The following is a 13,516-nucleotide window of genomic DNA, read 5'->3' as shown; positions in this document are numbered from 1 at the left end:
CACATGGTGCCAAACTATGTTTTTAAGTGCCTACGTAAGATTTTATGCAGTAATAAAACATGCTATCACTTCCATAGGCAATGCTTATGGCTAGATATGTATTTTTACAGTTCACATCATCACAATTTTAGAAGTGCTCCACCTCTACATATTTGCAAATAAACCACCATCACAGAATAAATAAAAATGATAAGCCACACAGGACATGGAACTACTTTTACCCTTCTTTACTTCTACAGTCTCTTGCACATACCATTTCCATAATAGGTCTAACCATAGATTTCAGAGCTTCTGTGTAAGAGGAACTATTAATGTCAGGACCAAAATTTCAAATTTTAATTCTGATCCTTTGTGTATTACAGCTAGAAATGCTTCAAGCTTCATTTATCTCAATCTGATATTCATCTACTACTGCAGGCTTTTATGCAATGATACTGCTCTACCCACATGACCCTCCCCAGTTAATAAATCCTGCTCTGTTATGTGCAAGAGATTGCAGAGAGCAGAGACAAAGGCTGGATATGCAATCACCATCCATCACAAAGAACACTCGCCTGTTTGGGATCTGCCTGATTACTACAAATGGACTGGCTTAAGTTAAAAATAGAAAATGAGCCTCTGAAAATGGTATCTTGACTATATGGAGTTAATGTTCTTCCTTGTTGCACCAGTTTGTGGCTCCATTTCTTGAAAGTTCTTGAGCAGTTTAATTATAAATATCCTCTTCAAAGTTCCACCACTGGCTTATTTTCATAGCCTAACAACCCCCTGAAATACACTCTTCTTTTTCATATATAAACAAGGAGCTTAAAGATAGTCTTTTTCCTGCTGCAGAGATGGGGAACAGCCAAGTGGCTGTGCAAGAGTCAGAGTGGGTTCAGCCAGGTTAAACAAGCTTGTCCTGGTTCTGCTCATGCTGCACGTAGACTGACTTCACACCTCCCCAGTGCTCTCACACAGGAGGGGGCTCAGGGAGGTGTAAGCAGCTACACACAGTTCAGAGTTGATCCTGCCTAGCAGGGGTATAACCACACTCAGAGCATGGAGACTGAGCAAACAGCCCTGGCTGACTCTGCATAGAGAGCAGCTCAAATGTCTATGCTCATGGTATAGACAATCCCTGAGGATGCTTGAGAGCTGACCAGGCATAAGGACATGTAACAACAGCATCAACAACAAAGCTCACAGCTCTCTGGTACTGGCAGTTCAAAACAGATCATTAATGGCATCTGAATACACCACTCAATGCCAGTGTCTCTCTGCCTCACCATTTCACTTTTTAAATAGAGTCACAACTGAACTGACAATACATTTTACATGACTTCCCAGCTGAAAGAATATGACCATTCTGGAATACAGCTCCAGATCATATGACAACAGAACTGCCTACACATTGCTCCAGGCAGACATACTGGAAAGGTTTCCTAGAAAGAAGTCTGTCAGGCTAGGTGTGCTTCTCAGAAATTTTCTGGCTTACCTCCTGGATGTGTTGCTCCAAATGACTGATCAATTTGTTCTATGGTTGGAGCAATTGCCTGAGAGTTAAAATGGACACCACTGAAAAAGAGAACAAAATTTATCTGCCTGAAGGAAACCAAACAGATGCTACAAATATTTACTAATGGCAATACCACATCTAAATTGTAAGAAGTCTCCAAGACAGAAGAGTAAAGTGGTAATTTAACTGAGTGGCATGTTCAAGAAAGGATGATAATGTATGCTCCTTTATGACAGCTAGTTTTGATTTTTAAAATGAGTAATTGAAAAAGTTAATTTGGGATTTTTAAAAATTAGTAAAATCAACCACTTTAACCAAGAGGAAATCATGGGAGATCTTAAATCACTTACCAATATTTTAACTTCACCTTAGTCAAGTCATAAACTTCAATCACCTGAAACACAGAAAAAAAACATTGCCATAGTTCAGACACTTGCAAATCACTACAGAGGTAAATTCTTATCAAAAGGCAAGACTAGCTAGTGCTGTTTGCTCCCTTTCTTACAAACCTCTGCCAAGACAAACCAGTGTCAGAGATCAGAGTTCAAAAACTGAGTCAGCAACTGCACATCTGAAACAAGGACTGAACAACTCTGGGTTCAGGAGAGAATCCCCATATCCCATGTACATCAGTACTGCCTGCAGGAAGAAATACTGTCACTGACACATCAGATCTTGATTTCTACAGTTTACTCTTAAATTCAATGGAATACAACAGCAAGGATTAGCTAATTAGGGAATCCTCTGATGAATGGCAATGGGTCATTCCTTGGGTTGCTCCTATTGCCCTGAAGAATGGCTGTGCAGAGCATAAAGTCCAAACACTGACTGCACTGCTGTAACTTTCCAGCTGTTCCAAAGGAAAAGATGAATACAGCAAGGCTTAGCAGTAATATCCCATTTCAATTATACATAAGATATCTTGCAACATTGCCAAGCATTACAGAAGACAATCAGAAGAGCAGCCCACGAGAAATCAGGGCAAGCCATAATACCCAGTTCTGATATTTAGTAAATATTTTAGACCTTACTGAATATTCCAAGGAGCTTTCCTCTCTGCAAAAAATATTAGATCCTTTGTTCTGAATACATTACTGCAAACATGCATCTGAGACTGATGTCATATGACTCTGACTGTCACTGGATTTTGAGGCTATACTTGTGCCTTAAGCAGATGATTTTTGGCAAGCAGCCATGGACAAACACAAGCTTCTTCCACCCTAGATACATGTTCCTGTGTCAGCAGGAAAAGAAAACACATACAGTTCATAACCACTGTAAAGCAAAGGTAAAACACTGTTTGTTTTGTATAATCCTCCAACAAATCATTGGCAGAGTCTGACAGAATGGACTCTTCAGCAAGAGAATAAAGCAGAATTTCCCAGGAAGCTTGCTACCAAGTGTGGCTTTAAAGCCTAAAAATATCACCAGCTGAGAAGGAAGTCTTGGTTTTGGGAGATGCCCAGCAAATAACCCTAAATAAAACAACTTGCAATGCTTAAACCACAACCTCTATATATATTTAGAAAAAAAAAAATAAAACAACATTTAATGGCATTTCAGAATACAAGCAACAAGTAGGGCACAAAGCAAGCAACAAATTAACATTTTGGCAGAACCAGCAAGAGAACAAACATATTTTTCTTGTTAATAAAATGCACTTGGAATTATGCTTCTTGGAAAAACCTAGTTATCTAGTATTTTAATTCAAGTGCAGCTGACATGTCCAGATTTCCTTTACTGTTAAAGCCTATTAAAAAACAAAGGCTACTTTTATGAAAAGCTAGGACTGATTTTACTTTTTTTAGTGCTCTTGCACATCTTTTCCCTCCACAAAATTTTTTCTGAAAATAGAGAGAACCAGCCCCACCCCAGATCTTGTTTTGAAGCAACTACTGTGTGCACTGGCACTCTCCTGAAGTTCTGCTGAAACTGCAGGGTGCAAGACAAAAGGATGAACAACCAGGAGCAGTGCACAAAGAATTGCAGTGGCACAAATGTGGTTCCCCCCAAGAGAAACAGCCAACAGGCACCAGTTTGGCAACAGTCCTCTTCCCATGACTCAAACAGATCATCTCAGGTCAACATTTCTTTTTACCAACAGAGGAATAAACAAGTGCAACTTAAAAAAAAAATTCATGGCTGTCAAAGGATCTCATAAGCCATGAAAGTCATAATGAAGAAAAGTCACTTGAAAAAAACCACAACTTTTCTAAATTATAGCAGCTACACTGACAGAGGACCAGTGTGATTCTATGTGCAGATAACAACTGAGAAGACCAAGGACAGTTCAGTGATGGGTTTATTACACAGTCAGAAGACAGTTGCTTTAAATGAGTAAAAGCTGATGTTTCCTCACACTCACTGTTTTGATAATTACTATTAAGACTTATAAAAATGTTCAGATGTCTATTATGAGCAATAACAGGCCAATGCTGTGAAACTCAACTCTTTCTCCACCTCAGAGGGAGCACACATGAGAGACCTTAATGCTAAGTTGCTTCCAGAACCTGGTCCTGGATCTACCAATTCACATCAGCAACATCTCCTGCAATACTTTGGCTACTGAAGGTGAGTCTTTCCCCCTTCTCCCTGAAAAATGGGAGGAAATTTCTCAGGAATATTGCTTTATTCCTACACCAGCTTTCTTGGGATTGCCAAGATTTTCCATCTTAGTAGCCTGTATTCCAATCTCTTTCACAGTCAAATTTATTAGCAAGTGTGTATTAAAAAAAAACACAAAGAGAATAAAGGCCTCCTGATTTTTCCAGTTTTGCTGCTGCTGAGCAACACTGAAAACACAATCACACCATCTTAAAAACAGGCACCACTTACTTTACACCTACTATATCCTTTAACAAGTCCTGTTGCTCACTTCTGAACTGATCCCATCGAATTTGTTCTAAAAAGCTTTCTGAATACTTTTACAAGTGTAAGTTTTCATAGCACTGTATGCATTTACACAGCTTGACTATTCATAGTTCAAACAAACAAACAGAATTATTACTAGACCACTGAACCACAACATAACAGAAGAGACTGTTTTTCCTGAATATTTTTTTATTTTTGAAACAAACCTAGAAACACATACCAGAAGAGTTTGGGGTTTCTATTTTTTCTTTAAAACTAGTTTTTAAATGCAGAAAAGCAAGGAAAGAAAGGCAAAAAACACAGAAAGGTAAGAAAAGCTCTTGCTTCACTGGGTGTGACTCAAACTGGAGATGAAGGGACAAGGTATACAGTACTAACAGCACCTCAAAAACACTACAGGATTACAAGAGTTCCCAAAATAGTCACTCAGCAAACCATGTACTTGAAATGATTATGCCAATTTTGAATTCAGTCTCCTGCAGAATTACATAGTTAGAAAGATTTCATACAGGTGACATTTTCAAGATATTCTCTTAAAAATTGTAAATCCACATACACAGTCTGAATAAGTAAATTCAAAAACAAGAATACCATTGTTATAGAATGACTTCATGAAAATAAACTACCATAAGGCAGTTACAAACAAATCTGGGGAAAAAAGTGCTCAGTTGTCCCTCACATTAGGTTAATTTGAACTGAAAATTTTCTTTAAAATGTGCATTTTTATAATTAATATTAAAAATTTTCAGAAAAATACAAGCATACCACGGTGTTACAGGCTATTCTTAGAGAAATAAGTACTTCCAACAACTAATCTGGGTTGCTATTCAACAATTTCATATATATGAAGTACACAAAGAGCTTGAGATTCAGCTGACAGCACATGCTTCTCTCCTACAGTAATTTTTGGGATAAAGCAATGGCTGAACTTTGGAGAGTGGTATTTTTCTGTTGGTTTTATTTTACATGTGAGTAAAGGGCAGAGGGCTCCACCTACCACTGTTCCAAACCCTGCAAGTATGGATGTGAGCACCATATTCCAGACCTACCTAAACTGTAAGCATTGAATTATTTTAGTATCACATTTAACACCACACTTCTGCTTTCAAATGTCAAGAAGCACAGCAGTTAGAGCAGTTCCCAATTAGCCAAATCAACACCTAAACACTTCTGTCACAGAGAAATTTACACCCACCAGGTGAGAAGCAGTGACACTTGCTCAGCACAGCTGGTCTGGCTGAAAGGATCACTCTGAATAACTAAGAAATTACACACAGATACTTTAAAGGCTTCAGTTAAGAGATTTGCAACATTTTGTAGTTTGTAGTCATACCTCTCCAGTCCCACAGCTGCCCACTTTGTATGGATTAAAAATACCACTTCCATTACAGATACTTTGCAATGATAAATGCCATGGGAAGAACAAACTGAAGTCAGTGCAGCAGCCAGCTGCTCACAAGAGGCCTGGATGTGGCTTTCTGGGGGGAATCACACACTCACACCCACACAAGTATTCTGCAAAGCTAGCTTAAATGAAAACTATGAATGGGAGGAAGTTTAACTTCATAAATAAAATGGCAGTCCAGATAAAGGAACAACTTGGGCAGAAAACAACAGTCTGGTTTGCATTAATGATGATCTGATTTCAAACTCAAGGCTTAGCTTTAGTAAGGGCCTTGTGCACTTTCTGTGCCACTCAAGACAAGATGGGCAAGTGAGACCACACTGCACCATCACTCCTGTGGTGCTTGTACCTCCCCAGAACACAGGTAAGGTGCCTTACCTCCATGAACAAAGACTTAAACCCCAAACTGAAGAAAGGCAGTTCATAATCACAAGAGAGCACTCTACATTGAAACAAATTAAATGTCTAAATGAGCCACATACTCATGCTCTGTTAAGTGTCAATACTTCCCAGGGGTCTGGTGTGCACTGTTTGTTTGCAGGAGGGGTGTTTTATTACCTTAAGTCTCTGATTGAAAGCATCAAACAGCAGTTTGATTCCATCCTGAGTCAGGTTAAGGATGAGGTCATGGCTAAGAGGTGACTGTAAAACAAAAAAAGCTGTTAGGTTTTTAATTTCAAGACTTCTTTGTTAAGATATACATCACTGTAAAAGTATAAATTGGTTACTTTAAAATAACAAAACTACCTCAGAAAACAATCACTTGTTCAATGAATGAGCATAACTAAAATATATTTGGCCAAACCTCTCAACCCCTTCAGTTTCATTATGAAAAGAAACTGAAGTGCCTGTATAATATCTGTGCCCTGCAAAAGGAGTTACTGTAAGTGGGGAAAAAAAAAAAAACAAAAAACAAAAAACAAAAAACAAAACTCAAAACTATATAACCCCCAACTCCATTAAAAAAAAAAAAAAAAAAAAAAAAAAAAAAAAAAAAAAAAACCCCACCCAAAAATTATCATTCCCAGTTCACCAGAGACATTATCTAGGGACAGCCTCTGTTACATTCTTGGTACACAAAAATATCAAGTCTCACATCAGAACCAAGCATGTACTTGACAAAGAGATGGTTTTCCACTTCAAAAATCAAACTGTCACAGTCTTTTTTAGGCCTCAAAAGGAAGGCTTCAGACTCTCATGTTGTGAATTTAGGTTTCCTTAGTTACTGTGAATCATAACAACTAAAGGCTTAATTTGCAGTCTGCTGGAGTCAATAGGAGACATTCCACTGGCTTTCCTGGTGTCTGTATAGGCTCTACGCCCTCTCAGTCTGCTGGGCCACTGGGGAAGCTGCTCTCTGCTCTACCAGTGAAATCCACACAGACTTGGCCCCAGTTCAGCTTTTTGATCATCTACCATCTAAAGCACATTTGCTTCAAAATGCTCTATCCCTCACAGCTGTCTCCTCAGAGGAAATAAAAAAGGGTTGAATGGCAGACAGGCAGCAAGATTCATGCCTGAGAACTGCACCAGGCAGTTTTCTAACAAAGACAGAATGAGGATGGACTGGGGCAAACAAAGGCATCTAAAGTTCAGCCACACCATACAGCCCTTTTATGAATTAAGCACAAGCTATCTTACTTTGCTCTATTGAGAGAAGCTCTGGGGTTTGACTGTCAAAAGCCCAATTCTCATCCTCAATTTTTTCACATCAGCACAGTCTTCTATCCTTGATACTTTCTGAGCATTTTCATATGCATGTTCCAATCCTTCCCAAACCGTACAGCCAAGAAATCAGATCCTAAGCTTCACACTACTAGGTCAAAACAAGCCATGGGGCTTTCCATCCCCTGAGATGCAGCTTTCCTAATCCTCTGGATTGCTGCAGTAGCTTTTCCTGAAGTTGGTCCAGTTTGAACTCATCCTTCCTGAACACCAGTGATCTGGTGTGTCAACCCTCTCCTAAATGAAACTCTCACATTTCACACAATGCCATCAATACCTCACTCTTGCTGACAAGCTCCGATGGCTGTGCAGAACAGAAGCAGCATTGCAACAGAACTATCAGCTAGAGATAAAAAGGCCTAATGTTGATCATGACAGTCATTTTCTAATCCCTTATACATCCAATTTAGAAAAGCTACAGATAGAGAAAAAAACCCAAATATACCAGCAGAGTTGTTCTGCTATGGGATATGCTCTGCATTTCATTGGTTCCTAAACAGTTTTCATAAGGTTATTCCAAAATTGGGAGCATCACAAGTACTTTTGAGTGGGTGGAAAATAACCCCCAAACATTTGAGGAATAGCTTGATAATTAATATAGCAAATAGCTTCTGTTCTATGCTGGCATATTTTCTAATACATGGAAAGATTCAAGGGCACAAAATTAGTTCATGTGACTTTTAATACACAAAACAGAACCTCAAGTATGAAAGATGATGCCAAGAAGCAACAGGAGAGATCTTCCTGAAGGAAGCAGCACAGATGTGCAGTTCTATTGCTAATCTACTTAAAGAGGCAGGAAAAACTTATCACTGAACAATCCCATCAACCAAAAATCCAGTGGAAGAAGCTCAGGAAAACAAAGGCAATTAGTACCCCACTTAAACTGACCAAAAATGAGTTAAAATTCTTTTATTCACAGAGAAGGATTCATCAAGCCTTTTTGGCACAGTTTGGGCATCCCATTTATGTCAAGTTAAAGAGAGCACCATGGTCAGATCTAATTGCATTTAATTGCCATATAAATTTTTGAAAGGAAATACTCACTGCTGGAGTTCCAGGATCAGAAATTCAGTGCTTTAGACCCAAGAGCTTTAAAGATTTGATCATTGTGCTCAAAGGCAAAGAGGAAAAACACAAAGGCTGTTCAGGTACAGTTTTTCCAGATAGAAGTTATGCATGGCAAAGTTAATTTAAAGCTTTGAATCTTCTAAAAACTGAGCTCTTTGTGCTCAGCTGCTAATGAAATGCATGACACTCTGCACGAGGGTGAGGACAGAGCCAGACAGTCAAATGCAGGCCCTGAGTGTTGTGTGAAAAAAAAAAAAAATCAGGTACTGAATTGCAATAATAAACCAAAAAAAAAACAAAAAACAAACCATCCGAAATATTCCACAAAGTTGCGAAGAACTTTTTGTTAGACTATGCAGATGCTAAAATATCTTTACATTTATTACATTTTGGGGGAAAAAACCCTAACCACTAAATCTGCCCTCTGCAGCCAGAACAGAAGTTCAGTGTGCACATTCAAGAACAATGTAATTTTGAGAGGTGTAAAAAACCAAGGAGTGGTACTCTTCTGCTTACTAGCACTGAACCACTAATCCTTCTGTGATTCTACACTCTGAGTGGAACAGGAATCTCATCATTTATCTAAACAACCCTAGAAATAATTCAAATGCACTGTGGTAAGAAAAGCTAAAAACCTGCAAAGAATACAAAACACAAGGAATGTGTTCAGTGCCAGACGGATGCTTCCATGCATTAATCGCAAGGAGCCAGATTTGCAATTCAGTCACCATAAAACACATAAATCCACATAAAGTGAAAAAGGAAAAAAAAAAAAAAGATAATTCATTTAATAACATGAAATATGTATCCAGCACTGAACACCAGTCAAGGTTGTTCTTAGCCACTCAGTATTCACTGCAAATGCACAAGGCCTGAATCCTTACTTTGATACAAACTAACATTGCACAGACTCTGCCTTTTTCCTGATGCAAAGAGCTGGAATTTGCAACATATGAATATCATCTTCTTATTAATGTGCATTGCATATAAAACATCTGGAGAGTCCTTTGAGACTCCTTTGTCCTATCTCCCCTTACACTTCCATCAGAATAACACATTTTACTTGACCTAGCAGAAGGGTTTGACTTGTAGTCCCCTTTTGATGAAAGCCAAACATAACAGGAACTTAATGCTGAGTTATGAAGAATGATTAAACCATTTATAGCTGGCTTAAATCACTGCATCCACTTTCTGCAGACAAACTTGCAGATGCAGAGAAAAGGTATGGAAGGTTTTGCCTGGGGTTCATCACCACTGGACCAAACACAAAAGCAGAAAGTAATGGGTGATTCAGTTCTTTAAACTGCACCACTTCACAATGATAAAGTAAACAGACTAGAATTAAATGCCCAGCTAATTATGTAACATTTCACTTCTTAAAGTCAAAACAATGCCATACCTCCACTGCATATAAAAAACTGAAAGCTGTTAAATCACTGTACTGCTGTGCTGAGGATTATTACATCTGGCACAAAACTTATAAAAGCTGCAACTCTCATGTGGTGGCAATAATTTGGTGTAGAGCAATTTCAAGTAGCCCCACAACTCACACAATATGTACCTGAGCACAAAGCATCTCTTAATTCACCATGAGTGCATTTCCTGGCCAGCCTCACTACTCACCTGCTCACTGTAGAGAACCTGGACGTTTTTGATAATGCGACAGTGTTTCTGAAGAATTGCTACAGCCTGAGCCAATGGCATTCCTGAAATAAAAAAGGTGCATTTCTTCAGTGCAGAGACCAGCTAACAAAGATTTTTAAAAGCAAGGTTATACATGAGGTAACCAAACCACCATCAGCAAACACTGAGTTACAACAGAAAGGTATGTGGTCAACAAACAAGCTGACTTAGTCATGGTATCAGCACAGACCTAGTGTTTGGAAACAGAAAAGTCATTGTTTATCCACCAGTTGTTAGGCATATATGAAAAAACAGTATCTCTAGACACAAAATTACACAGCAAAGTTCAAGCAGAAAAAAGCAAAGAGCTTGCCAAAGCTTGTGCATAAAATTTTCTGCTTTTTGGGGTCATCAGTCCAATAACTGGTAAAGCAGCCCATATCAAGCTCCACTAGAGCTGGCTAAAGCACTCCTATAGAAATTCAATAGGCACCTGAAACACTTTTTATGGCACACAGTTTTTCATTAGCCTTGATGAAATACTGGGTATTCATACCAGACACCTACAAATACTGACAGAGCAATGATTCTCCTTAGACCTAAGAGGCCACATTAGCTGCTGATATGGCTCTATTTGTGTCAAGGAAGAAACTTTATCTTCTCAGTTTAGACAAGACAGACATACTAAAAATTTGGTTCAGTTGAGGAAATACACTTATAGTCACTCAGTCCCTCATGAAATTTCAAGGGCTTTTTTTCTTTTCTTAGTGTATATCTTATCTTTACAACTATAAATTTTTGAAAGCAGAATGGAACAGCTGATTCTGCAGAAAAAATAGCACCACACCATCTCATCATTTATCACACTAAAAACCTTTGTTGCCTTTCCAAATGAAATGTGATCAGATTCCTGGATTCAAGGCAGGCATTTATAAAGCGAGGTTATGAGCTCATAATAGTGAAGTTTTATTTTCCTACTAACTGCTGCAAGTCAATTCGGATTAGTTATCTGCCATGTTATTTCCATTCCTTGCCCTGTCTAGTCTTTAAATGTTAAGAAAGTTGGCCTGATTAGGGATAATTTACCTCAGAACCTACACTTTCATTACAGTCAAAACTTTTAGTTACTTGCTACACCTCTCAAACTCAGACAGTATGTCATGTTTTAAAGCACCTTTTAGACATTACCTACAGTATCAAAGTGAGAAAAATCTCTCTCTCTTTCCATATATATCTATTTATAACATACACACCTAGCTCACCATGGGTACTGCTTTAAAGTAATAAAAAAAACCCAAAATACCATTCTCTTTGTCACGTCCATATATTGCAGCTCTGCTGAAATGATGAAATCAAGTTTTGGCAAAACAGATGTACAGATTAGAACTTCAGTGATTCATTTTGCAAATACCATATACAAACATGTCTGCAAAACTGGTTTTCACCTTAGCCCATAATCCTGGGGACAATTTGGTTTGCAGCTAGAAATTATACATCAGTAGATTATATTAAGCAAAAAAGAAGAGTTATTATTTTAATAATGGTAATGAAATTAAAATGCAGAGCCACACAATAAAGCAGCACTGCTTCCTATTATCTAGGAAATAGCAGTTGCCTTGTAGTCTAGGCAGCAGAGTTTGAAGACGACAGTTATTATGTATTAGGTAATATTTTCAAAATGGAACAGAAACATGAATAGCAGCAAGAACCTAAGATCAAAGATGCTGCTGTAAAAATTCCACATTTCCCAAACTAGTAAAAAGTATGAATCCAGGAAAAAATGTAAGGTTGACCAAAGAGTATAAAACCCACGTCCTAAGTCAGTATCCATAAAAGACTTGCAGAGCTAAGACCATGAGCTCATTTAAAAAATAAACCAGTGGCACAGGCTGAAGCCCAGCCAGCACAGCTGACAGGGCCCATACACTGACAGTGCCAGCAGCCCAGGAGGATTCTGTCAAAAAGCACCCGGTTCAAGGAGTGCAGGAACACCGAGCTGGGGCTGTAGTTTGATGTAAACTGATGCAATCCTGGGCTGGTAAGTGTGCAAACAGATGGCTCATGTGACTCTCTTACTCACAGCTTTCTCAGGCTGCAAGCAAATGGACAGGGACTGGCTTGGTTCAGTTTTCAGTAACTGAGAATCAAACAGATTTTGACCATGCAGCTGCTTAGCAGAGCTAGTCGGCAACCCAAATTCTTCAGGAACAGTTTACAGGACCCAAAATGTGTTGAACAGCCAGTATCCTCTCTTTGCCTCCATTTGCAGAAAGTCAAAGGAGGAATAAAAAAATGGGCTCTTTTTCTCCAGTTTTCTCACACACAACATCCCCTTTTTCCTCAACATTCGTCAGCCTTTGCAGTCAAAGAGGAAAACAAAGAATTCTTTTTCCCTTGCTCATGAGTCAGGGGGAATGGGGAAGCAAACATGGTTCCCAGCACACGAGACAGTCAACCAAACTGAACCATGGCAGTAATGCCTGCAAAAACCAGTGCTAGGGCTCCTCTGTCACAGACCTTTCCCCCTTCTAAATGCTGGAGTGATACAAGCAGCACAGGACAGCTCTCACATACACTGGTCAGGAGCATCATGGCTTGAAGCATCAGCCTATGCTAAGACTGTGTGGCTTGAAGGGATAGAGAAGTGAATAAAGATTAGGAGAAAAATACAAGAAAACCTAAGATTAATCATAATGCATTAAATAAAGATACATGAAACTTGGTAGGAAAAGAAAGTATAAAACAAGAGAAATGCAAGTATGCCTTAGAAATTATATATCTCAAGCACTAATAACATAGCTATTGGCAGTGGAGAATAAGTATTTAATTGTCCTCCTTTAAAACAGCAGGAATGTAGCCCAAGAGGTGCAGTGACACAGGTATCTAAACTCAGTCTTGGTTAAATTTTTTATGCTCTAGTCACACAGTGAGTCAACACTGGAGCCAGAAACAGAATCCAAAAAGTCATGTACAAAATTTTCCTGGCATTTCCCCTCAGTCATCTCCATTGTGGGCACAGTACTGGAAGCCAGAGTCAGCAGCAGTTCAGGAATACTGCCATTAGTTCTGCTAAGAGCAGAGCTAAACAAATAATGAGTAGAACAGTGCTGGCAGTGAGAGTCCCATTTACACCAGCACCACCAACCCTGCTGCCACTAACACAGCTGAACCAGCTTTGTCAGCAGGGACAATCTTCACACATGGCTGGTGCACACAAAGTTAAGTATCCCAATACCTAGTCAGCCTCCTGCTCTGCACCAGCAGGTCATGCTAATTATATATTAGACACATCACATGGTGGCTATGTTTACTCCAAGAAATTC

General features: G+C 38.9%; 1 protein-coding gene across 3 annotated transcripts in view; it reads right to left on the bottom strand.

The window, feature by feature from the left end:
• PHAF1 (phagosome assembly factor 1) overlaps positions 1 to 13,516 on the bottom strand; it is a 34,830-nt gene that overhangs the window by 19,324 nt on the left and 1,990 nt on the right. For all 3 annotated transcript variants that reach the window (XM_056500659.1, XM_056500660.1, XM_056500658.1), the window contains 4 exons: positions 10,194 to 10,276; positions 6,333 to 6,416; positions 1,849 to 1,892; positions 1,478 to 1,557 (listed from right to left, as the gene is read on the bottom strand). In XM_056500659.1, coding sequence (XP_056356634.1) covers positions 1,478 to 1,557; positions 1,849 to 1,892; positions 6,333 to 6,416; positions 10,194 to 10,276 — 291 coding nt within the window. The remainder of the gene's footprint in view (positions 1 to 1,477; positions 1,558 to 1,848; positions 1,893 to 6,332; positions 6,417 to 10,193; positions 10,277 to 13,516) is intronic.

The sequence above is a fragment of the Oenanthe melanoleuca genome, chromosome 11 (assembly GCF_029582105.1).
Source record: "Oenanthe melanoleuca isolate GR-GAL-2019-014 chromosome 11, OMel1.0, whole genome shotgun sequence".
Classification (NCBI taxonomy): domain Eukaryota; kingdom Metazoa; phylum Chordata; class Aves; order Passeriformes; family Muscicapidae; genus Oenanthe; species Oenanthe melanoleuca.
This window is presented reverse-complemented; position numbering and strand designations above follow the sequence as displayed.